This window comes from Grammomys surdaster, unplaced genomic scaffold (assembly GCF_004785775.1).
Source record: "Grammomys surdaster isolate TR1022 unplaced genomic scaffold, NIH_TR_1.0 145, whole genome shotgun sequence".
NCBI lineage: Eukaryota > Metazoa > Chordata > Mammalia > Rodentia > Muridae > Grammomys > Grammomys surdaster.
The window spans coordinates 1,604,292-1,630,561 of NW_021604603.1; the positions used below are offsets into that span (position 1 = coordinate 1,604,292).

The window sequence follows — 26,270 nt, forward strand, 5'->3', positions numbered from 1 at the left end:
CGTTGCCTGAGAGGTTCCACACTTTGATGCTTTGATGAGAACTCGTGTGGGAAACGATGCGAGGCCAAGGACCAAGCCCTGGCTCACTCCAGCTTCCATGCTTTGTCGAGGAAGCAGGAATGCCCTTAAGTACCAGGCCACAGAACAGGTAAGGCCAGGTGGCGTGCCTTAGGGCTTGGCATCCTGTATGGTCTTGGAACAAATTTGAGCAGTGAATTGGAAAACAACTGGATTCTCAGCACTCCAAGAGTTGTGTGGCTGGAGGTACAGACAGATATGGGGAGGTCCTCGGAGGACAGCAGCAGGAGAGTGAGGACTAGTCAGGTCTGTGCTCGCCACCGCTCTGGCCATGGCCACTTTAATACTGACTTACAACTTACAACTTATCCCTGCCCCTGCTCACCGCCACCCCCAGAAAGAGACAGACAGACAGACAGACAGACAGACAGACAGATACAGAGATGACAAACATACAGAGACAAATAGAAGACAGACACATGCACACACACACACACACACAGAGAGAGAGAGAGAGAGAGAGAGAGAGAGAGAGAGAGAGAGAGAGATTGATCTCCCCACTGGTTTCTGCTTCCTTAGTGCTGAGATTAAAGGTGTACATCACTAAACCTGGCCCAGCCCTCTTTGTATCTCTGTGACCCTCCAATCCCAAGAAGCCAAGAAGCCATGTGGTTTTGGCAAACCAGAATGATCCATGGAGGCCAGAGCCCAGGCCCCTCCTCAGGATTCTCTCTGGGCTCTCCTCCTTGGTCACCACAGGCACACCCTGGACCAACGGCAGGACACAGAACACAGATGCCCAAGCATTTTCTGTTTCACCCATGACCCTGGGTACCCTTTACCAGAGTTGATATGACCTCAAATATAGCACGGAGGGTACTAGAATCCTCCAGCCCTGGCCCAAGGCCAGTGCAGAGATGTGCAGAGACCAGACTCTCTTTAGTGGGTTGTATGTACGTCTCAGCAAGCCCAGACACCCAGAGTCGTCAGTCTTCTGTCTCTGGCATTGTCCTATCAGTCCCCTTTTCTGAATGAGACTACTCACTGCTTTTTGTACAACATGAATTAAATATATTCTCTGTCTTTGCTCTGAGTCATGACATTCACAGTCAGTGGGAAAGGGGGTTAGGGAGAACCCAGGCTCCCAGGGGTTAGGATAGGCATGGAGCTTGACCTCCCCTTGGCCTTTGCCCTTCAAGTTCAGCCAAAATGTTGGGGAGGAGTACAGAGGAAGGGTGCCTTCTCTAGGGATGTAGGATGAGGCTCTCAGGATCAAACCTGCTGTAATCTCACCTCTCTCCAGCTTGGACTGTGGTGCCGATGCCCTTCCCACCCTCTCTGTGGAGGCCGGTGCCAGGGTCAGGAGGACAGGACTGGGAAGGAGGTGGGGGGTGGGAGAGAGGCTGCACCAGCCCTAAAGAACCAAGGTTACCCTGGTACCAGTGTCAGGGTGACCTTGCATATCTGGGTGCCAGCCTCAGGACCCTGAGACAGGGTTGACTTATCAGCCCTCAGGGATGATAACACCCATAGGAGTGGCTTTGGGAAGAGGGACATAGGTGCTAGGTCCGAGTTCCAAGGGCAGGGCACACTCCGCCACCTGCCAATTTAAGGCAACCCTTTCCAGACTGGGGGATGGGCAGGGGGATGGCTGAGGCAGCAGGAGTACATCTTGGAGTACCAGACCACTTCAGGATGCAGTTGGAAACAGGCAGCATGCTGGTGCTTTCTAGCCTTGGTTCAAGCCAGAGGGTACAGGGCTTCTGGCAAGGAAGGGACAATAGCATCCTGGAGGTGGTGACAAGAGGAGGTACTACTTTTTTGATGCTCTAGGGATGTCTGCCTTTGGGTGGGCTCAGTACACACGCGGGCACAATTCCAGGCTCCCAGGTAAGGTGTCATATTCCTTGTTCTCAGAGGGGAGGAAGATGAAGTGAGGGTCCAAGGAATAAGAAGGGGGTTTGTCAAGCTGGCAGAGCCAGGCCCCACATTCTCCTGCACTTCTACTGAGAAAGGGTCCCAGGACCCTCCTCGACCCTCACTTCCTCTCAGGGAAGCAGTTCATGCCCCATCCCACGTTAGGTGACAAGGGGAATGGTGTCCAGGTAGAGGCCATCACAGAGCTGTGTGGCAAGCAAGGGAAGGAAGCAAATGCTACCAACAGGGCTGCCGAGTGGTCCTCCAGACTGGCCACAGGCATTCATTGTTCAGCCCTCTGATGGCCACACAGGCCCCATACTTCCTGAATTCATGTTCCGTGCGGCCTCTCATCCCTCAAGGTGCAGCAGGGTAGGTGTAGCTCAGAAGATGCTCTGCCGCCGGCTCTTCCCTCGCCCTGGAGAATGGAGGGAGCCAGGAAACAATAGAGGAATGGGAACGGGATTGAAGGGACACCTGTCCTTCACATGCCATGATCCAGTGGGCAAGGGCATGCACTTGAGTTCAGGTCTCATCTCTGTGGCTTGTGAGCTTCGTGGAATTGTGACTTCCCCTCTAGGGGCCTCAGGTTCACTGAAGTGGAGAACATGTGTGGTGCTAACCACACAGCCAGCCCCACAGTGTGTTTTAAAGACTACACGAGACAATGCATTGGAACTGTTATGCTAGGGACAAAGTCTGGACTGGCCAGGAGCTCAGGGTCTTCACGGAGAGCACACCAGGGACATGGCATGCCCTTGCCAGAACTACTGTGAAAGGCAGTGTTCCATCTGGGTGGGACTCGATGAGGGAGGAACCTCCCAGAAGGTCTATGTGGGGAGGGGGTGTTGACTTCCTATCCCGAGGGCACACTCTGGGCCCATTTCTTTCTCAAAGAAGAGTCTCCACTGGGGAAAGGTAGTCTAGTTGGCTGTTTCTTGCAAAGGGTATGGGATGAGGGGTGGAGCATGTGGCCCTACCTGGGTGCTGGAAGGCCAGGCCACGATAGCCTGGGTCCTTTTGGAGCTGGATCTCCTTCAGGGAGAAGATGGAGGCAGCTAGGCAAGAGAAGAGGATGGGGAGGCCTGGGTGGAACCACACACCAATACCTACCAACCCCACAGAGCCAAGGCACCCCCCCAGTCAAGACTTGCCCGGGAAGATCTACCATCTCTAGTGGGATCCACCCCCTTAGCTCCAAATGAGAACAGTGAAGGGAGCCATGTGCCCAGGACATCCAGCCAAACCCAAGCCTCTGCTATAGCTCCCACCCATACTGGCTGACCTCTCAGACACTTACTGTCATCGAGCTGGTGTACTCGTTCTCCCAGAGACTGGAAGTAGGGGTGATTTAGGGCCGCCTCTGCTGACATTCGATTCTTGGATTCATACTGAAAGGCACAGGGTAGGCTCTTGGGCCCTTCTGGAGAACCTTCTAGAAAATGGGACTCCTGTGCTAAGTTAGATGGCTGAAGCGGAAGAAGCTCCCATCTGACCCAAACCAGGCAGTCTCAGGCCTTAGGACACCAAGGTTTAGACACCAGAGCTTCCTGGGAGAGTGACTGCATCTTGGGCTGAACAGATTTGAGAGTCTACCCTCCCCCGAGTATCAGTCTATTAGTAGACGGCACCACTAACTGCCCTTTATCGAGTGCTTGCTCCAAGTAGGCACTGCGTCATCCCCAGCATCTTGTAAGGGATAAACTAATATCTGATACAAAGTTAAGAAAACTGAGCCTTAGCCAGGCAGTGGTGGTGCACGCCTTTAATCCCAGCACTTGGGAGGCAGAGACAGGCGGATTTCTGAGTTCAAGGCCAGCCTGGTCTACACAGTGAGTTCCAGGACAGCCAGGGCTACACAGAGAAACCCTGTCTTGAAAAACAAAACAAAACACCCCAAACAAACAAACAAACAAACAAAAGAATACTGAGCCTTCTGTCCCCTGGAAATGCCCAACCAGGTCTTGGGTGCCAAGCACAGAAACTAGTGCTTTGGAGTCGCAGATGGTGTCTCAACTACCATGGCTTTCTTTAGTTGTTGCTCCCAGGGTAGGACGGGAGGAAACTCACCAGGAGGAGGCTGGTCAGGAGGTTGATGCCTTCAGTGTCCAACCTGCAAGGAGGAGGCGCTGGCACGGGCACAGCCAGGGGCAGGCTGGGGACCCAAACCTCTGGGAGGGAGATCACAGTGGGGAGCAAGGGGCCTGGCAGGGGAGACTACCTGGGGGCATGGCTGAGAAGTGGTTGTGGCAGGTACCGGGGGAAGTTGTAGGCTCGAAACTCAGAGATGGACATCACACCCGGCCACGACTCTTCTGTAGGTGTCCCTGAAGACATAGGACCAGGTAAGAAGTGAAGGGCTGAGGCAAGGGTGCAACATTAAAGAAGACAGCAAAGGGTAGTCAAAGCTAGCCCCCACCCTGACCAGGCCTCGGTGCTCCTGGGTGGGCAGAGTTCTGGCGCCCCCTGGCGGCGAGGTGGAGAGTACGGAAAGAAACTAACCCAGGAGCCGGAAGATGAGGTGCAACTCCTCCTTGACAGTAGAGCCTGGGAAGAGAGGCTTGCCGGTGGCCATCTCATAGAGGATGCAGCCCACGCCCCTGCGGAAGCAAGGGCAACAGTGAGACAAGGAAGCACAGGCAGGCCTCCTAAGGCTACTGTGTGAGGGATCCAATGATCACATCTGGACTTGAAAGGCTTATAAAACCAACCCAACTCCCACTACAGACCCTCTTTGTAAGGCCTAAGCCCTTACTCTGCTAAGGCAGGAAGAGAGACTCAATACTCACAGTCTCTGAGGGAGCCTTGGGCTTGGCCAGGCACCTGTGCTGGCTTTAAAGTTGAGCTGGTTTTCCTTTTACATCAAATTGTACATTTTAACAATAAAATAGTATGCTCGTTCCAGGATGCTCCAGGGGAAGATTCATCCATCTACCCTCTATCCATCCATCTACCTTCTGGTAATTCCCACTCCCACCCCTTGGGAACCATCTCAGACGTATAGCATTAGAGGCTCTATAATCTCGGAGAACCTGATACAGTTCAGACTTAATTTGCTAACAGCAGTACGGCATGGAGAAGTGAAGTCTAAGGGTGCGGGCAGCCTCGGTTACTCCTGTCTGCAGCTGACTCACCACATGTCAATGGGGGTGGAGTACTCTGTGGATCCCAGCAGCACATCCGGGGGCCTGTACCAGAGGGTCACTACCTCATTGGAATAGGTCTTGGTAGGCACTGATTTGGCCCGGGCCAGGCCTAGGAACAGACATGTCACTAAACCTCCGCTAAAGGGTCCTGAAGGGTCACATACTCAGACATCCCCCAGAATCCCTACACGCTGAGGAGGCTGTGCACCCCAGGGGGAGGGCGGGTCAGACCCACCTGCCAACCTTACCCTGACCCTGGCATCAGCCTCACCAAAGTCAGCCAGCTTCAGCTCGCCCCTCTCATTGATGAGCAGGTTCTGGGGCTTCAGGTCCCGGTGCAGGATCTTGCGGCGGTGGCAGTAGGCCAGGCCCCGGAGCAGCTGGAACATGAAAATCTGGAGAAGAGAGGAGACATGAGAAGCCTAGTGGGATTAGGTCCCATGTGGGAGATCCTATCCCTCTGTCTCAGGCTGGAGAGGAATGGGGAGCAGAACAAGTCCTTGATTCTGCTGCCCACCCTGGAGGCAACAGAGAATCACATATGGGGGAGAGTTCAGGGATGGAGAGGAGTGTGAGGAGGCCAGAGCAGTCCCTCAGACATGAAGTGAGAGAGCAGAGTAAGCAAGAGTCCCGTGGGTGGGGATGTATGTGCTTGGGTCTTAGTCACCAGGACTGGCCATCCACCCTCCTAGCTTCTCAGAAGCCTTTCTTCACTCTGGCAGATAAACTCATGCTTGGTATTCAGAGTTAGAGAGGGGTCTGTATCCATAGCTGGACAGAAGAGGACGATAAGTCTGGTGCTCAGAATGGCTTCTAGACCGACCCTTTCCTCCTCCCCGCATTTGAAGCTCTGAGGGACCTCAGCAGCCGCTGACAAGGGGAGTGTCCCAAGCTGGGCTTTAGGACAGATGGCTGCCATGGAAAGGTCTCTACAGGCCCTCACCTTGACATTGTGCATGTTCATGAGGTTTCCACAGTGGTCTAGATACTGTTTCAGGTCACTGTCCTAGAACAGACAGACAGGTTCAGTCCTGTCCTCTGCCTGGCTGGTGGTTCAGGCTCAGGCTGAAAGGAGGCCCCATCCGGTGTGGGCCCATGCCTGCTGGCGGCACGAGGCCCTGGCTCTGAACCCTTGGACTACTTCCGCATGAGAATTTAATTGGCAAACAAAGGCTTGGGGTCCTTTCCTTGCCCCATCCCTCCCACTCCCTCACTCCCTCTCTCCCCCATCTCACTTCACCCACCCACAGGGGAAGAGGCCACCAGCCCCAGTCCAGCTCACCAGGTACTCAAACACCAGGGTGAGGGACCGATCTGTGTGAATGAGGTCATGCAGGGTCACAATATTGGCGTGTTTCAGGTCCTTCAGCAGAGACACTGGGGAGACAGGACCACCTGGGTCCCCAGGCTCACCAGTACCTCCCACTATCCCTTCCTGGAGCCAAAAATGGTCCACCACCCAGGCTCCCACCAGGTGCAGGTTGCTGAACCCCTTGTCCCAGAGGACCAGGGTGCAGACCCGGACATTGTACCCTCTCGAATAGCAGTGCAGGGCGCCCCTTCCTCATGTTCCAGCCGGATTTCCTTCAGGGCCACAAGATTTTCTGTCAGCTTGCTGCGTCCCTTGAAGACGGTGGCATAGGTACCCTGGGACAGGGCATCCCTGGTCAGCCCCAGATCATCCTGCTCACACTCTCCCTCCCAGCCTCACTCCTTTCTGCTTGGGCTAGGATTCAAGCTGCGTGCCCTACTCCCTCTGTTCAAATTCTGTTTGCTCCAAAGTCTGCTTTTTCTTGAAGCATCCCTATCGAGTCCCCGGCTGGAACGGACTGCCCATTTGTTCCTCTGTTCCCATGCTGCCGCCTCTCTCTGTTAGTATAACCCTGCCTTGTTCTTAGATTGTGGTAAGGTAGCCCTTGAGAGACAGGGCACTCTTCCCCCTCATAAACCTATACCCTCTCCAGACCACAAAGCCTGACACAGTGACGCTGAAGCCGTTTAATGACAGTGTCCTTTCTGTGTGCCAGGCACTAGGAACCGTACACAAGTTTCCTCTGGTACCCCAGAATGAAACTGAGTCATGAAGAGAGGCCATGGCCACATGCTAAAGTCATGGAGCCAGCAAGTGGAAGAAACAGGATTCAAAGCCAAACCATGACTACTTGAAAGGGGGAAGAAAGATGAGATTATGTATAGAGACCTCTGTCCTCAAGGATTTGTTCAAGAACAGGGCATAGGGCATATAACAACAGCTCTGGAGGCCAGAGCTGCTTGGCCAGGATAGCGTGACTTCATGGACCAGGAGCCATGGGGGGCAGAACAGAATCAAAACCATCCTACCTGCTCCCCAGAGAGAGCAACGTCAGTCTCTTACCTCCCCCAGTTTGTCCAGTTTCACGTATGTTTCCAGTTTCCCAAAGCCGATATCTGACTGGGAAGGAGACACAGGAGACTGTGAGATTCAAAGCCCCAGCAGACTTTCCTAGTCAGTGTGAAGGAAGTGAGACGCCCCCGTCATACAGAGAGGAACCAAGGCTAATGGCTCAAGCAAGCTTCAAACCCCTCTTTTTCTCCTCTCTCTTCATCCTTGTTCCTCTGGAAATGGGGAGCCCTTCCTCTGTGAGTTGGAGATGTGAGGCTGAGCTGCCCAGCCTGCCTGCTGCCCACCTCGCTGCCTGCCGGGCTCTCTTGCTTAGGTTAGCTCCTCATGAGCTGGCCTGTCACTCTCTACTATGTGGGAGTCTACTTCAGAGCCCAGTTCCCTAGTCATCAGTTCAGTCCTCTAGCTCAGGACAGGGCACTTCGTAATAAGATAGACCCACTTGCAGGAGAGGCTTCTAGAAGCTGGGGGCGGGGGGTGGCCCACGAGTCTTTCGTTTGTTTCTTTGTAGTTGGCTTTTTGTTCATTGTTTTATTTTGGAGGTCTTCTGACTTTTTTATTAAGCATTACATAACATATGTGTGCTATATAATATCCGTGTGGCCTTCTAGCAGGAATAGATGACCATAGCTGAGGGTTTTCACCCCTTTGGGGAGGTGTGTGTTGTTTTTTTTTCTCATTAGCCAGGAAGATGTTTCCTTAATCAGTGTTCTCCAAGGCGCTGGACACACAGTAGTGACTGCCTGTCTCTCCATCAGAGACTACTGGTAAGGAAGTCCAGTTGTTCTTTAGACCTTGTTCCCATTAGTGACCTTGTAGACGTACACAGTGGCTATTCCGGGGTGACCAAGCACACGCTCACGATGGAGAGGCCAGGAAGAATCTCGAACCACATCTCTGCATAGTGAAACACAACCTGAACCCTATTCAGATACTCCTGGTTTTGTTTTGTGTGTTTGAGACAGAGTCTTACAGTGTACCCTAGGCTGGCCTGGAACTACGAAGCCCAAGCCTTGGATTCTTGACACTCCTGCAACAGCCTCCCAAGGAATGCTTGGAGTACAGATATGAGTCACAGCACTGGCTTATTGTTTTTAACTGGGAATACCCTGGGGCTCCCAAGGGACTTGAGGGCTACTTGATTCCATACAGAGGTGTGTCGTTGACTTAGAAAGACCATTTATTAAAATCTCGGGGGCCAGCAGGTGGCGCCAGAGGCATAGGAATCTTTCTGGAAACCACTGTAGGCTTCAGCTGGGATGAAGAAAGCCAAGAGTGCTCTACCCAGTGTCTCACACTCTTGGACTCACCAGGGAGGCACGGCGGGACATGCGGGTAAGAGGCTTGGGCAGCCCTGGGTTCTCCAGCTGTAGCTTCTGCAGGAATTCCTGGGGCAAGCGGATATCCATGGGCAGGGAGAGCCTCTTGTTGAGGTCCTGAGGTGGCAGATGGGATGGGAACATCATGTTGGCCTCAGAGGGCCCTTGCCTCTCATTCTGGATCTATCTGTCCATATAGGGAAGGCCAAGCCACAGGCTGTGACCTCAGACTCACAACTACCTGAAGGGCATACATTTGTGAACCTGCAAAAGTTACTGTGTGACCTTTAGTGGGTTCCTTCCCATCTCTGTGCCACAGTAGAACATAAATCTCATGCGGTCATAGACAATGTAATTTTGCAAGCACATTTTTTTTTCTATACTGGGCACGGGTATGTGGGATATAAAAACAGTCAATTGTTTAACCAAGAATGGTTTAGCACTTGGCATATATTCTCACAGAACCCCACAATAAGCTGCACCAGTTGGAGCCCTCAGTGGCAGGCTCTACAGGAGCCACCCTGCGAGGTACACTGCTGTGGACGCGCCTGACCTGTGGAGCCTGGAAGGGGCACCCTCACCTCCATGGAGAATCGGCGCTGGCTCTGCCGTTGTTGATACTGCATGCCAGGAGACAGCTGCCCAGGCTCATCCTTGCCATCTGTGGGGGAGAACATGCCTGGTTACAGCCCACAGGACTGAGTGGCATGTCTGAATGAGACAAGTGTCAGTCCCTACCTCCCACTCCACAGTCTGTCAGCAGCCCAGAGCACCCCACCCCTTCTCCCTAACGTCAGCTAGTCAGCAGGGGTCACGGGGAGTCTGGTGAAGAGAGCTCGGTGGCCTGACCCTCACCCTCATTCCTCTGCGTGTGGAGCTGGTTAAACTGCTCAGTGAACTCAGCCAACGACTCCTCGATGGTCTCTGGGCGGGGCACGGACAGGGAAAGCCTTCGCTTGAAGTTCTTCATCTTGTTCATGATCAGCAGGGGTCCAAGGTGGGTCCTGGGACAGGGAGGAGAGAACAAGGCGATGTGGACAGTCTGGATCCGTGGGAGCCAGGCTCTGCACATGGCATGTTTAGGTTACCCTGACCAGAACTACAGCTCCATGAGTGCAGGATCTAACCCTGTATCTCTCTCCAGTGACTCTCAGCTATCTTCTGACCATGAATATTCCCTCCCCTGCCAGCACAGCATCCATGGCTATAGCTACAGGTGTGCAGGAGGCCACTCCAGACACTCAGCCTCCTGCCGGAGCCAGGGGGTCTAGAGATCTCTGGGGCAGGATAGCAGAACTTCATGACCCTCAGGCCATCTGGTCTTTCTGAAGGAGCCTCACTGGCTGGTGGCTGCCAGCCACCTGTCAACAGGTTTCAAACTCCATGATCCCTTTTACTGATACCAGATTGTTCCTCTCTGGCTCATCCTGGTTCCTTAGGAAGGAGATCAAAGGACAGTAAATGCATGGCCCAGCTCCACCTCTGCTCCAGATGCAGTGTGCAAGTCAGGGGCTGTGTGGGGAACTCAGCCAGCCCAGGAAAGGGGAAACCTGTGCTGTTAGATCCTCCATCACCTCAGTCCTCTGAGCAGGCCTGGGTTCCCTGGGCTGAGGATACAGTGGGGCGGGAGCTGCCTTGTCCTATGGCCCTCTGCATGCTGGCCTCTTCCAGATGGCACCACAAATGTTAACGCTGCTTTCCACAGGTGGGCAGTTCATTCTGCCCTCTCTCTCTTTATCCTTCCCTCTCCCTCTCCTCCATCGCTACTCTGAGATAGTCTCACTGTGATCTCTGCCTGGCTTGGAACTCATTATATAGGCCAGGCTGAGTTTGAACTCAACAGAGATCCACTTGCCTCAGCCTCCTGAATGCTGGGATTAAAGGCATGGACCACCATGCTCTTCCTATAGGCTCACCCTCCACCAGCTTCATAGGCTCTCGTTCACAGCCATATCTCCATCCTGGTGGGCCCCACAATGCCTTCACCTACAGTGGGGCTGCAGGAACCAGGGGCTACATAACCCTTTTACCTCTCCATCTGGCCAGGAAGGCATCAGGAAGGCTAACCCTGTTTGGAAGGGGCCATATGAACTCCTCCCTGGGCCTACTTATAACCCACTTCTGGAAGATGCTCAGGCCTGCGGCTGGCTAGCACCCAGTTGCCAAGGCAACCAGGCCCCTCCTGAATCCTCCTGGTTTAAAGGATTATGGGTCAGTAACATGTTTGCTTTGCTTAACGATCATATCCTCCATCCTATGTGAGCCTTGAAAAGGTCCGCTCCCTGGCACTCTACACTCCTGGCTGCCCCTACCACAACTGAGCTGGGCCCTCAGGCTCTCTTGACCAGGCCTGTGGCTTTCCAAGCAGAAGGCTCTGGTCTGCGCTGCCAGCTGAGCTCTCCTCTGCTGAGCAGCGTGTAGTCCAAGTCAGTTTAGCACACCTCTGGTAGAGCATCTCCTGAATACAGCATGGTGCTGGACACTAGGTTACAGTAACTAAACAAGATCCCTGTTCCCAAGGAACTCAGGCTAATAACGGCACACTGCTGAGGGCTCTTCCCAGCTTCCCTGACTTGCCCACCTGGGTACCCCCTGGAGTCCTCCTAATTTCATTCCTTCTTACATCCTCAGCCTACTTTCTGCAGAACTCTGGGAGAAGGCTCCCAGAAGACAGCCACCCTGCTACATGCCCGTGTGTGTGGCACCTAGCTGATAGGACCAGTGGAGGCTCTGTAGAGGTAATAGGACAGATGGACTCAGTGACAAGGAGACTTGTCATACCCTGCCTGGTCACTCTCATTCCCAGCAAGGCTGGAGGATGTTGATCACTCTGAGTACATGTCCATTGTTGTCCAGGTACGCTGAATGCTTGGGATGACCAGAAACATCAGAAAAAAAAAAATCCAAACTACCAGCTTCTGGAACTGGGGCCTGGGATAGTGCTTGGGATTAAACCCAGGGCCTTGCAAATGGTAGGCAAGGAAAATGACACCTTCTCCTCACCATCAAGATTTAAAAAAAAAATTATGTGTATTTGTGTATATACGCCTGTGTATATATGTATATGTCACATGTATGCAGGCACTCCTGGGGGCCAGAAGAGGGAGGTGGATCCTCTGGAGTTGGAATTACAGGCATCTGTGAGATGTCTGATCTGGGCGCTAGGCAGAGGACTCAGATCCTCTGGAAGTACAGCAAGCACCCTCGACCACTGAGCCATGGTTCCAGCCCATTCTCTTTTTCCAATGGGTATTTTGATATAGCCCTGGGTAGCTTTGAATGTCCAGTCTTCCTGCCTCAATCTCTCCAGTGCTAGGATTACAGGCTTGTCCCTCTAAGAAAAGCAGAAGATATATTTTTAAGACAATAACTGGCATGTAGAGACATGGTCGTCAGGATCTGGGGTCCAGATGTCCAGGTGAGGGCTATCAGCTCACCCTTCCAAATTGCCATCTGGGTTAGGAGAGGGGCCCCCAGACCTGCAGAGAATACAGGAACGAGGCAGACACCATGGCAGGAGTCCCATAAAAGGGGATCTGCTCTGACTAGAGAACACACATTTATACTTCCTAAGCTCTGGGAGTAAGCCAAGAGGAACAAGGTGTGTGTGTGTGTGTGTGTGTGTGTGTGTGTGTGTGTGTCCACAGCTGAAGGGACATGGGGCACATAGCCAAGGCCATTCTAGGGGATGCAGGGGTGCAGGGGACACATGCACTTGGCTGCTCATGGCTTCAGCTCTAGCAGGAGGAACCAGAGCTGTCAAACAAAACAAAACAAAACAAAAAACAAAAAAAAACAACTCTCCCTACAGTCATCCTATGGTGGGCTTATGGGATTTTCTGATGGATTGCTGGCTCAGGGATCTCCCAGTAGCTGCCATGATTTACACCCTGGCTTTTGTTCCGGGTGGATGACTTCTTCAAGACAAGGACCAAGCCAAAATCCCATCTGCTCTAGGGTTTAGTTAGGAGCAAAGAGCCAATAGCTGGTCTAGGACAGAGTGGAGGACGGAACAGAGAGAAAAAACTGGAAATGCAGAACAAAGCCCATGCTCTAGGCTCAAGGCTTGACCTGAGAAGTGTGCAGGGCTACTGCATAGCAATAGCAACCAGCTGTTCTCTCTGCTGGAGAAGCGGCCAAGAGGAAATGGCTGTCACTACAGCATGAGGAATGGAGGTTAGACGTAAGGATAGACTTCCTGATGGTGATATGAGCACAGGCAGCAGGAATGGTGACCAGAGCAGAGAGTGGCTACTTCTCTCTGCTGGGGACAATTAGGGCATTGAACCCAATAGGGTCTTGGGTGTGACAGGGCACTCGGGGCAGTGAATGGTTTGTTGTTCCCCAGCTCAAGACACAAGATGCTCTGATACAAGATGCTCTGTCACTGTTGCCTTAGGAGAATCAGCTCCTCAGATTTGGGAACTGAGGGGGAAGGGAGACAGGAAAAGGGCCTGTCACCTTGGTGCTGTCTGCCCCGCATCCCCAACAGAAAGGGACAGAAAGGCTCAGTGTGACCCAGCCTGAGGCCCGCCCAGGGCCAGGCACAGTGTGGCCTTTGTCCCCAGGCCAAAGAGCCATCTGGGTCTGTCCCGTGCAACTGGTGCCAGGGAAAGAGAAGTGTGGTGTAGGGGTGCCACCCAGCAGGGTGTCATGGGGGAGGTCACAGCAGAGGCCCCTCTAGAGCTGTAGACTGGGTAAGCAGACCCTAGCCAACCTGCCTCCTACCTCCTGCCCAGGTAAAACTTCCTGATCTCCTAGGCACAGACCAGCTGCCAGCACTTCCTGTTGGTGCCAAAGACAAGGGTGTCACAGGGGAAGGGAGGAGGAGCTAGGCCCGAGAGAAAGAGAGGCTTTGCTAGGCCACTGTGCACCGTGAGAACACAAGAAAGGCCAGACTCGGAGGCCAGCGGGAGCCAGTGAGGAGGGAAGCGGTGTTTATGGAGAGTTTAGTTAGCACCCACAGACAAGAAGAAGGAATAGGCCTGCTCAAATTGAGTTGGCAATTTCCGAGGTGTCAAGTAGATCACAGGGACCACATCGCTCCCCACTTCTGAGGTCCTCCCCAGTCCTGTCCCCTCCCTGAGACCTAGGTTGCAAATGATCTTTCTTTGCACCTCAAACAACAGGCAGGCAGGCATTCTGCCACTGAGCCACACTCCAGCCTGGCCTTGAACCTTTTGGTGGGGTAAGGATGTACAGCCAGTAAAATGGGCAGGGTTGTAAATGCCAACAAATCCAGTACAGGAGAATCCAGTGGGAAGGAGGAAGACTGGAAGAAGTATGAGTTTAAACAGGGTGATCAGAAAGAGCTCCCTGAGGCTGGAGAGATGGCTCAGTGGTTAGAGCACTGGCTGTTCTTCAAGAGGACATGGGTTCAATTCCCAGCACCAACATGGCAGCTCAACTCCAGTTCTAGGGAATCTGATACCTCTATGCAACCTGTATGTGGGCAAGCAGCCCCGAAAGGCTACTCCTGTAGAGACCCAAGTGAGAGACAGAGGACTGGACCTGGCGTGATGCAGTGGAGGAGGGAAGTAATTGCTGGGAGGGTAGATTTTATGTAAGGGTAAGAAAGCGGTCAAGGGGGCTGGAGAGATGGTTCAGCGGTTAAGAGCACTGACTGCTCTTCCAAAGGTCCTCAGTTCAATTCCCAGCAACCACATGGTGGATCACAACCATCTGTAATGGGATCTGATGCCCTCTTCCAGTATGTCTGAAGACACACCAGTGTCTTCATACACTACATGTCTACAGTATACTCATATACATGAAATAAATAATTCTTTAAAAAAAAAAGAAAAGAAAGAAGGAAAGAAAGAAAGTGGTCAAGGACATGCGGCCTGTCAGAAGCAGTCCCTGGTGGGTGTAGGAGTCCTGGTTAGTTGGGTTAGGGTGGAGAGACCAGGAGTTGGAGGGACCGGGTCAGTTTTGACATCAGATGATCTCTGAGTCTGAGTTGGCCTCGCACATGTAGCCCATGGTGGCTCTTGGTACTGCTTCAACACAGCCGTGCCTCTCCCCACTGGTCTGCTGTCCCTAAGCCCAGGACCACCTCAGATATTGTCTATCCATGTCCTGAGTTTCCATATCCTGGAGAACATGGAAGCTGAGGAGGTTGGCAGAACACACAGGGTACTAGGAAGGCAGCTGTCACGTCATAACTTCAGAGGCCAGCCCTGAGAATCCACTCAGCAAACTCCTTCCAGGCACCATGGGGCCTCCTACCTGAACTTGACTGCAGTTACCCAGCCTGCACCAAGCACTGTCAGGATTTGGACCTGACTGGCTGACCTCCCATCCCACTGGTCATGCTGCACTGGGCTCTGCCTCCAGTGGGCTTTGTGCATGTACTTTGGGTCTCTTGGATCTTCAGTTTTGTCAACTTCAGGCCCAGGACAGCTGGATGCCCTGCTCTTGTGGGACCTGATTTAGTACTTGTCCCCACACCAAGGCACTGTGATTCCTGTACTGTGCTGGCACCATACAGCAGGCTTGTGTGAACACCTACTCCATTAATGGCATTGGGGAAGGGGGACTGTCTTGGCATCAGTTTTGGCCTGCAGCCAGAAGCTGAGGGATATAATTCGGGGATGCCCACTTTCTGAAGTCCAAGAGGGTTTTACCCTCAGTGCCAAAGGCAGACCCACAAGTGGGGATTTCCTGATACCCTCTGCTTTCCTATCCCGTCCCTATCTCAGGCACTGTGTGCCTTGGGGGAATTTTAAAGAACTAGAGGCAACGGCTGACCAAGTTTGCAGACGTCATAAGCAGGGCCTCAAACACATTCACCTTCAGGGAAAGCTGTACTTCTGGGAGCTGGCAGATCCGATAGCCTCTGCCCGCCACCTGACCCTGCTGGAGGATCAGGCATGGGGAAGTTGGCTGCCCTTACTGCCTGGGGCAACAGCAGCCGCCAGAACTCTCCTCACCGACACCTTGTCCCAGCTGGACGAGAAAGGCTGTATAGGCCTGGGGCCTTCAGGGTGGCCAGAACCGAGGAGGACAGACAGGCCTGAAGTCACACTGCCAAAGAACAGATGCTGTGGACAGTGACTGAACTCAGAGGACATTCCTACAGATTCTGGAATGCAGGAAGCGGGAGAAGGCCTTCTGGGGCCAAGCTGGGCAAAATCTACAGTAAGCCAGGTCAGGAGGCTGTGTTGGGCTCTGGGCCCTTGTAGCATCTTTTGTTTGCTTTTGGTGCTGGGATGTAGGCCAGTGGTCAAGGGTGTGCAGCATTTCAGTATGGACAGAAAGATCTATGGTAAGAGCCACATGCTGTGAGCCTTACTCACCAAAGTTCTCCATCGGTGTCAAAGAGCATACTGGCAGTACAGCCTGGAGGCACCCTATGTCTTGGTCTTGCCTGTAAGCAGAGGTAATGCCTAGCCTCTAATCCAACTGTGATGGGCACCTATCCTCAACCTCTGTGTGCTTCCAACATGACTCCCTGACATGCTAGAAATCTCTCAAGTGAGTACAGCCCTTACAGGAAGCATAAACTCCAGGGTCCAGTACACAGGCCACTGGTGTCTGCATCCCGTCTCCTCTTCTTCCCCCTTTTCTTTCAGTGTTTTTGAGTCAGGGTCTCTCTATGTTGTTGTGAAGCTCACTATGTAGACTAGGCTGACTTTGAACTCACAGAGATCCTCCTGCCTCTGCCTCCTGAGTGCTGGGATCAAAGGTGTGTGTGCTGCCATCCCCGGCCTTCTTGTCCTTTGAGAGTCCACTCTCAGCCCTTCCCGAAGGGTCCTATTCGGATAACTGTACTTGTCACACCCACGCTCTACTGCTCTGCACACAACATCCTTCTGGAATGTCCTTCCTCATGTTCCCCCTTGGTGCTGCCACCTGGGGAAGGTATACACAAGCACACCTCCGTCCCCCCAAGTAAAGTGAGAGGCGCTCTCCTGCCGCCATCAGAGCAGCCTGCAGACACTCAGAACTGGGCATGCTATCCTCCAGGTCAGGAACAGGGCCTTAGTTATTGTCTTTCCTACTGCCTTACACTCAGCAGCGCCCAGACTTGGTGGCTGAGAAGCCCAGTGAGCCACTGACTCATAACAGCTTGAAGCTTCTTTCTTCCTAGATATACACACATTTTAGACTCCTCAAGGACAAAGATTGTACGGAGCTCCACGACTTTCTGCCATGGGTAGTCAAGGGCTAGTGCCTTTCCTATCTCTTTCAGGCAACAGGGGACCTATTTCTAGCTTTATTTTTCTCCTTGACCGGGCCAGCTGCAGTGGATAAAGGAGGATTGATCTGGCCCTGCTCTCTCCTTGGGTACTCTAGCACAAGCTGTACATCCCCCGCCCCCCCCCAACACTGAACTATCTTTCTCAACTCTCTTTGGCTTACAAGGGGACTGGATTGCAGTGACAGGCAGACCAGGTACCAGAGGAGAGCCAGCTACTCATCCTCCAGAGGTGGAGTATGGCCTCTCCCCACAGTGCCCCTGACATCACCAGCCTGGGACTATAGTGTCCCTGGCCATACCATTGTGGCACACCTGGCCGAACACCTGCGAAGTAGCTGTCTGCTTCTTCACTTTCCTTGCTTGCCTATGCACAGACAAGGGCTGGGTCTACCATCACATCCCTCCACGACCATGGTCTGCCCAGAGCCATCTGTGAACATGCAAAGGCTGGCTCAAGGGCTCCAGTATGCCCTAGCCCTCCTCATCTGCATCAGCGGCAGTGGGGATGGGAGGGTGGGGCAGAAGGGACAGCTTCCTGGCCAGCAGAAATTCTCACAGGAAGTCACACGTGGAAGTGTCCCAATGAGGGCGAGCGGTGAAAAGAAGCAAATGCATCTGGAAGTCTCCAGGGCTGTGGGGTGGGGCTGGCACTGTCCTGGACTTCCTGGACTCCTGTCACTTACAGGTAGATTATACCAGAGGCTCCCAGGGCAGGTGATCCACTGGACACAGACCTGGCTTCAACCCCTACAGATGGCCCCTCCTGGCTCCCTGAGACCCCATTCCTGGCCCTCCATGTGGATAGTACACCAACCCTCCTGATGTCCACTCTGTACCCTCTGGCTTCTTGGAGCTCAGGGATTTCTGCACATAGAGAATCTAATAGCTTTTTCTTTGGGAAGTGGGATGAGAGGGTAGTTGGTTAAGAGGCCTGTAATCATCAAGGAAATTCTGGGTTTTCTGGTGAAGAGATAGGACATAGTGCCCTCTCCTTTGTCAGCTCTGGGCCTAGTAGACAGAACAAACTCTCCATCTGGGCTGACAGGGCCTTCCTCAATCTTTCCCACTCCCAGACTCTCAACTAAAGTGCCACTTCGTTGAGAAGCAGGGAGTACATGATCACACCACAGGCAGGAGCAGGGACGGGGCAGTGGCAAGGGCAGGAGTAGGAACAAAAGGAGCAGGAGGAGGAAGGACAGGGGCAGGAGCAGAAGCAGGAGAGGGAGGAGCAGGAGCATGAGTAGGAGCAGGGGTAGGAGGAGCAGGAACATAAGTGGGAGGAGCAGGAGCAAGAGGAGGAGGAGCAGCAGCAGGAGGAAGAGCAGGAGGAGGAGGGGCAGGGGCAGGAGCAGGAGGAGCAGGAGCACCAGCAGGAGCAGGGCAGGTCTAGCCCCCACCACCCACAGCCTCTGCTCCCACTCAATGCTCTCTTCTTCTCCTGTTCCTCTTGACAGTCCACCTTAAAGGACCTCTTTGACCTCACCCAGAAGACTCCCCAAATCTGTGACCCCGAAATCTTGTTTCGGGTGTATACATCCAAGGGAGGAAAATCTGTCTGAAGAGACACTACACCATAGCAGCACTCTCTGCGTCCAAGAAGTGCGACAGCCGCGTGCCCGGGACACAGGGACGAATTTTAACATTGGGAATGCTATTCAACTGTTAAGAAGGAAATCTTGCCATCTATGTGAGTGGGTGTGATTACGCATCAGCGGAGTAAGTTAGACACAGAGACAAACAGGAAGCTGCTCATACGGAGGGGGGAAGTAGAATGGTGGGTGGCAGGGGCTGAGGCAGGGGGATGGCAGGAGAAAAAAAGAGTCAATGGGACAGAGTTAGACTGGGACAGGTGAGTCCTGCTGTTGTGCACGGGACAGAGACTAGAGCTGGCTAGGAAAGACTCTGCAAAGCTTTTCTACTGCAAAGCAATGCTGATACCCAGATTCAATCATTATTTGACATATACATGTAACAAAACATCACACTGCGTCCTCAAAACACACCTAATTCTTATTAGAGGATTTTTTTAAAAAGCCTAAATTCGGAGCTGGAGAGGTGGCTCAGTGTTTAACAGCGCTGACTGCTCTTCCAGAGGACCCAGGTTCAATTCCCAGCACCCACATGGCAGCTGACATCTGACTGTAACTCCAGTTCTGGGGACCTAACACACCCGCACAGACATACATGCAGGCAAAATACCATGCACACAAAATTATTTTTAAAAATCTCAATTCTGCAACCTTATCCGGAGTTTTCTTTAAATTTTTTTGTTTGTTTTCGAGACAGGGTTTCTCTGTGTAGCTCTGGCTGTCCTGGAACTCACTCTGTAGACCAGGCTAGCCTCAAACTCTCGAACTCAGAAATCCACCTGCCTCTGCCTCCCAAGTGCTGGGATTAAAGGCGTGCGCCACCACCGCCCGGCAGTTTTCTTTAAATTCTAAAAGAACAGCTCTGCAGATAGTACCACCACTGCCTTCACAACAAACATAAACAGAAGACATGAAGTTCAGTGCCCTTCAGTGTCCCTTGGTAGCCCGTCACATCTCACGCTTTGTGTCCATCCCTAACTTTAGCACGGAAAGGGCCTTTAAACACTAGTGTCCCAGGGGACCTCAGAGTCCCACAAACAGGGAGTGTGTATATAAGGGGAACTTCCTGCTTCTTTTAACCACAGTTGGCTTTATTCTCCGCTCCCACCAGCCCGGCCTACACTAACCCCTAGCCACATTCTGAGGGGTCTCTCCTTACTAACCTCTCTTGTTCCCATCAGAGTGGCTAGTCTGGAACAACGGCTTGCCAGTCCCACTAACCCCACAGGCTCCACTGGCTAGCCCAGGCTTTGGGTAACTACCCTACCCTCTCTCCTTGAACTCCACATGGCCTCCCCTCGGTGGCACTGGTCCAGGTGACCACCCTGGCCTGGGCCCATTTCCTGTTCCTCCATGCCTCCTCTGGAGAGACTCTGGGCAGCCCTGGCTCTTCCCCTGTTCTCTAAATATCCCTGTCTGTGTCACTCAGCAGCCAGGGCACGGGCCCCTGGAGGGCTCCTTTCAGCTCACTGGCCTCACGAGCCCATGCCCAGCTCCAGGCCTCTCCCTCACTTTGTGCCTTAGACTCAACTGCTGGGTCTCAATAAGAACCCAACCTCCTGGGTCTCTTCCACTCCTCCTCCCCCACTCCCATATTTAGTAAGCCCACTTCCTCACCTGCTCCTGAGGCGGCACACCCCAAGTTCCTTCTGGCTCTTGGCTCTTCCCCTGTACAACAGATATCCTGAGTGATCTCATCCTCTCCTGGGGTGGAAACCACAACCCCCGTGCTGGTGACTCTCAGACCCACAGGCTCTGGGCCGTCTAAGCCCTGGGCCTCAAGCACACAGGGCCAGCTCTCTACCAGGAACTGACTGAATGCCTCTCCTGAGTCCAGCATGAGAGGTATTTTCAAGTGAAAAGGGCAGCTGGGTAAAGTCTGGGAAAGCTGCTCGTCAGGGTACAGACACTACCCTGACGTACATATAAACACCACCATGGTAGATATAAAGCAGGCAATTGCTCAAAACACCAACAGTGGTCACCTGGGCTCTAGAGTTGTGGGCGGTTTTCATTTCTTCCCATCTGTGTCTTCTAACGTCCCCATAATGACCACTTACCGCTTACCTAGTAAGAGAGCAGCAATACCTCTTTGTAAATAAAGAATATTTTTAGCTTGAGATTCCAGAGTGATTTAGAGAAGGCCCAGAGAACGGCGTGATTACTTTGAGCAAGGGTCAGCAAGCTTTTCCTGTAAGAAGTCGGCCAACCACTCTTCCCAGGCCTGTCGGAAGGAGACGCAACCCTTGTGAAGGAAGGAGTGTGTTGTGTTCTAGAAAACTTTGATTTAAAGACACTAACATCTTAATTTTACAATGAGAGACTGGAGGATCGCCGCAGGTTCGAGGCCAACCTGGTCTCCACAGCAAGTACCAGGTCAGGCAGGGCTTCTTGAAAAGCCAAAAAAGGCCTGGCGATATAGTTCAGTGGGCAGAGTTCTTGCCAAGCATGCAAGGCCCTGGGTTCAATCCCAGTACTACATAAACTGTAAATGGTGACATATGCCAAGAGAAGAGAGGACTAGAATTCCAAGGTTACCCTCGGTTATATAATGAGTTCCAGGCCAGCATGGGAACATAAGACCCTGACTCAAGAAATAAAAATAAAAACCATTCTTAGTTCAAAGACCATTCAAGAAAGCAGGTGAGATTTGGAAGGGGCCATAACTCAGTCCCTGCCCCTCAGTATCTGTTATTTATGCAGCATTTGAATCCTGCGCCCACTTCTTTGGTAGTATTTTTCTCCTCCAACCTGACTTGAGGGTGAGGCCTCCTTGATTTGCTTTGCCCCTCTGAGCCATGGCAAGGACTGGGTACCCAGACCCCAGTGGGGAGAGGTGTCTGGGCTATGAAGTTTGGAGGTTTGCAAGGCTAAGGACCCTCTGGGGCCTCACAACACAGCTTGCCAGCAAAGGATGGCGGCATCAGAGAGCTTGACAGGGTTTAGGAATCCCTGGTCTATGCTTCTATTTCTCAAGGCAAGAAGATCAAACAAAGAAAGACTGTTATCTGCCCAAGGCTCCTCAGAGTGACAGGCAGGACTGAGACCAGAAGTGAGCTTCAACATCAGAGCCACTGGGTACCAGAGGATGTCCCTCTGGCCGCTTTGCTTGGAGATGAGGCCTCATGAGAGAATCGGCTCAGATGGGGTATCTGGCATCAACACAGCAGTTAGGTCAAAGAGAGGTTCTGTGGTGGGTGTAAAGTGAATGGGCAGAAACCACGCTGGAGCTGTCTCAGAATTTCCTGTGACAATAAGACAGAGTGAGGCATCCCTGTCAGAGGACAGTTCTCTGTCCTCTGACCCTGGGGGATGGAGCCCTTCTGTTCCTACTACAGAGATCTTGCTGTCAGAAAAGATTCAAGTACAGGCCCAGCAACTCCATGCACCATCGGCCCTCCCAACGACATCAGGTAAGGCAAGAAGCTAAGGCCTATGGGAGACATGACCTCACTGCAATCCTCAAAACCACATGAACCATTTTAAATTTGGGAGGCTGAAGCTTGTGGGGAGCAAATTGCTTACCCAAAGGCAGCCAGCTATTGAGTGGCAGGGGCAGGATTATACACTGAGCTCGGCCCCCACCAACAGCTAGCAGGAGACATACATACGCATGTAAATAGTGAATGAGAAAATCAACCAGCCTCTTTGGAGCTATTCTTTCTACTTTGCTTATTTCCAGGAAAGACTTCAGCTATTGGGAGAGGGGGAGAAGACATGAGTTCAAATCCCCAGCATCTATGGAAAAGCCAGGCACAGCAGTGCAGCCTTGTAATCCCATTAGTAGGCAGCAGAAACAGGGGAATCTGAGGACAAGTTAGCCTGATCAAAAGGGTGAGCTCCAGGCTCAGCAAGAGCCTCAGTCTCAAGAAAAGAAAAAAGCAAAACAAACCATGGCGCATAATAAAGAAGACATCTAACGATACCAATCTCTGGCCTAAACTCACATACTTTTTTCCCCACTTAAAGTTAGCCCAGCATTGTGGCACATGCCTTTAGTCTCCAAGCATTTGGGAGGCAGAGGCAAGGAGGATCTCTGTGAGTTCAAAGCCAGCCTGCTCTACATAGTGAGTCTGAGGACAACCAGGGCTATGTAGAGAGACCCTGTGTCAAAAGGAGGACATGTTATATCCAGGGTGTACACACACCCAGAAAGATGGCATGTATCACCATGGTTCTTTCCAAAGTCTGGGTCAGCGTCTTCCCTGGCAGAGCGTTCTGACTTACCATGGTCCTGCCTGCTATCGGACAGCTCTGTGACCCTTCTCAGTTCAATGCCAAACCTCAGATCCTGCCTCTTGATCCCACCGCCTCAGCTGACAGGGCCTCAGTAACATCCTGCACACGGCTCCAGGAGACTGACTAGGACTAGGCTGAAATGGACCCGCATCCTCTGTCCTTCCTCCTGATGCTCTGCCACAGGCTGGTGCATGCCAGGCCTGGCCACCGGCCCTACAGGTGATCCGTGGCCTCTGGCCAGCTGACAGCTTGTGTGTGTGTGTGTGTGTGCATGTGAGCACATGCAGCAGTAGGAGCCAGCGCTAACCTTGGTGTGTCCCTACCCTCTGAGATGGGAAAGTGCCAGATCAGCGGCAAATGCCTAGAGAGTGAAGGTGCAGGGTCCAGAGAAGAAGAGAGAAAGGGTTATTGGGGGACACATGACCCCGGGAAAGAAATGTGACTTATTCCCAAGGGAGTGGAGCTAAGCAGGTAGGTCTGGAACTCCGCCAGCCAGTCCCTGGTGAACAGCAGAGCAGAACAAGGACTGCAAATAATTAAGTCCCAGGAAAGGGTCCTCCCACCCCAAGGGCAGGGTCCTCCCACCCCAAGGGCAGGGTCCTGCCAAAGTCCTGCAGCTCAGTGCCTACCTGACCCATCGGTACCTAGAAGGCGAGTACCTAGCAGACTGCTGACCATTCCTGGCACGTTTCCATTCAGTCCCCCTGTACCCGCCCCCACTCATTTCTTATACAGAACCCTCCTCTCCAACCCAAAGGGGCAAAACTTCTAGCCAAGGCCTTGGCTTGACAGCATTGCATGGTCTTCTGCCCGTGTCAGCCCTGGGGCATCCCTAGAGCATCGTCTTTCCCAATCCTTACCACCACACGATCACCTCAGCTTCCCTGTGTTATACAATAATAACCGTCCCTACCAGAAGCTCCTCTCCACGCAGACGCTCTTGCTCCACACTGAGCAAGTTTGAGAGTTTGCTGGGAGCCACTGAATCAACAGAAACAGGATTCCGGGAACGGCTTAGGTTTGGCCATCCTTTCTCCCCTTCAGGTCCCAAACTCAGTTAGGGAAGGAAAGAATCAGGAGAGGAGGAGGAAGAAGGGGAGGCGGAGGAGGAAGAGGAGGAAGAGGAGCAGAAGAGGAGGCTGGAGTGAGGTAGGAGTCAGAAGACCGGACCGGAGCCAGGCTTTTCCCTACGAAGTGGGGCTTCTTCCCCTGAGAGCAGAATAGGTTAACAAACAGAGAACACATAGTCCGTAGAGAAACACAGCCCCGTTCCCTCTGGATCTCAGGGCACCTATCCCCTTCCTGCACAGTCCCAGACTAGGAATCCACTTGCTTCTCAGATTATTGCCCCTCCGGTAAAGCCTGGTTCTGCCTAGGGAGTCTCATTACTTAGAGAACTACCCCCATCCTTCCTGAGGATTCCAGTACAGGCAGAGCAGGGCTGGAGAATGGGCTTGGGGTCAGATGGAAGTAGACTGGATCACACCTCTACATCACTCTCATCAGCCCCTCCCCCAGTCTGTTCCTTGGCTAGTGAAACAGTGATAATAACACTCGTGAGCTATCATGACATTATTATGACACCTTGCTTGGCACACAGCAGAGATTGGAGACAGGAGCTTAGCTGGGGCAGAGGGAGCCTCTTTCTGGGACTTTCATGATGCTGCCCAAGCTCACAGTCACAGCTGCCTGTTGGCCACACCCCAGAAGCTAGCTAGCCAAGGCCCAAGGCGTGATAAAGACAAGTGTTCTTGAGATGCAAGGATTTGGCTCCCCCAGCACCTCAACCTCACCTCACTATGTGCTTTGTGTCTCTATTGAGTCTCACGTCTGATACGGTGGGGGCCAGCTGGTTGTGTCTGCGACCCACAGGGCCCAGGCCACACACCACAGCTGGGTAGGCTGGGGAAGGCTGCTGAAGGCCGAGCTGGGCTAGCAAAGAGGAAGGCAGCAGCAGCTAGGGCTCAGAAGGTTCTGAGGACTTCCTCTATCCCACAATTCCACCCCTGCTTAAGAGACATATGAGGCCGCTGGGGCCTAGAGGGGTGCTGACCCCTCAGTACAGAAAAACAACCACAAGGCCTGCAGGGGCCTGTCCCCCAACAGGGTGGAACGGGAACTCCGACCCACCCCATTTTCAGAGTCCTGTGTCTTCCAAACATAGCAATCAAGCCATGTGTTTGAGACCAAGCCACCCATCCTCCTTTCCCACAGGCAATCAACCGCTGTCCACAGCTGATGAAGAGGGGACGATCACAGCTTCTCTGAACTTAGCCCAAGAGGAAAGACGCAGTCCCTAGCGACCCTATTCACCACGTAGCCAACGCGACAGGCTTCACCTGTCCTCAGTTTTCCCCAGGTCTCTGGCCTACCATCCACCGGCTTGTGGGGCTGGAAAGTTCACTAAAGCCCAGAAAGCCCTTCGAGGTGGCGATCTGGCCCTACACTCTCCTGGGTCCCTACGTTATCAGGACTCCTGACCCTTGTCCTTCCCATAAGGAAGGCACTGAGCGTCTGGCTTGTGCCTGGGAGGGAACTTTTGCTTTTGTAGGGTTCCGACGGAGCTCAGGGCCAAAGGGAGTCCCGGATCCAGAGTCCCCGCGGGGCACGCGTTCTGCCTCAGCACCTGGAACTTGGGAGTGGCTTTCCCAGGGCATCCTTCACCCCCCATCCCACCCCACCCCCCAAACACAAGCGCGCCTGCCGAGCGCCCATCGCCTACGGCAGCTCGGGAAATTTGCCCCAATCTCCAGGGCAAAGGCAGACGGCCCCTTTAAGGGCCGCCCAGCTTACCTTTGCTCAGCTTGCCCGGCGCGGTGCCCCTCTCCGGCCGCCGCCGCGGACTCTGCGCGTGTCCCGGTCGTGGCGAGCCGGCTCCCGCCCTCCGCAGCCGCGCTGCCAGGCTTGGGTGCCCTGCCCCACGCCCCGCGCCCTGCCCGGGTCCCTATTCGGGACCCTGGCTCTTCCCAGCTCTGGAAAGGTGAGCAGTCCCCCCCCCCCCAAAGAAGCTGCAACCTGAGCTGCGGGAGGAGGGAGAAGGGAGGGGTGCAGGAAGGTGGGTAGAGGAGGAGGAGGAGGAGGAAGGCAAAAGCCCGGCCCCAGCCAGAGTTTTTCACGTGTACAAGTTGACTCCGCCTTTGTCCGGACCGGCCCTGCCCACAGCCACTGCCAATCCCTTGCTCTCCCTCTGTCCCGGGGGCCACCCCTTTCTCCCACTCTGGGAACTAAGACCGGTGCTTCTTCCTGTTCCCCTCATAAGCTGGCCCTAAGTACAGAGAGAGGTCCGTTGGCCTGGACCACACCGGACAGGTCTCTAACTGTCTCTACCTAACCTGCTGAGTGCCTAGTCGGGCTCCCAGCGCCTAGCACATAAGAGCTAATGTGCGAGCTCAGGACACAGGGTCTTGGCTATTCTCCTCTCTTCTCTTCTGGAGTGTGAAATTGTCACTTACCTGATAA

At 53.3% G+C, this 26,270-nt stretch overlaps 1 protein-coding gene across 1 annotated transcript; it reads right to left on the reverse strand.

Annotated features, from left to right (window-relative positions):
* Nucleotides 1–952: 952 nt before the first annotated feature.
* On the reverse strand, nucleotides 953–25,892 carry Cdk18 (cyclin dependent kinase 18). Its single transcript, XM_028764635.1, has 16 exons — nucleotides 25,605–25,892; nucleotides 9,636–9,784; nucleotides 9,362–9,441; nucleotides 8,772–8,897; nucleotides 7,456–7,512; nucleotides 6,614–6,728; nucleotides 6,364–6,458; nucleotides 6,025–6,087; nucleotides 5,353–5,476; nucleotides 5,070–5,190; nucleotides 4,438–4,535; nucleotides 4,157–4,262; nucleotides 4,006–4,048; nucleotides 3,236–3,326; nucleotides 2,916–2,993; nucleotides 953–2,353 (listed from the first exon to the last, which is right to left on the reverse strand). Exons 2-16 carry the CDS (start codon nucleotides 9,757–9,759, stop codon nucleotides 2,319–2,321), a joined length of 1,356 nt encoding a protein of 451 aa, XP_028620468.1. The 5' UTR covers nucleotides 9,760–9,784; nucleotides 25,605–25,892; the 3' UTR covers nucleotides 953–2,318.
* Nucleotides 25,893–26,270: the final 378 nt, after the last annotated feature.

Coding starts and splice junctions, on each gene's coding strand:
- Cdk18 (XM_028764635.1), bottom strand. CDS start 9,759: ATGAACAAGATGAAGAACTTCAAGCGAAGGCTTTCCCTGTCCGTGCCC. Junction 4,536..5,069: donor TCCACCCCCATTGACATGTG/GTGAGTCAGCTG, acceptor TTGCTTCCGCAG/GGGCGTGGGCTGCATCCTCT. Junction 2,354..2,915: donor CCTGGCCTTCCAGCACCCAG/GTAGGGCCACAT, acceptor TCCATTCTCCAG/GGCGAGGGAAGAGCCGGCGG.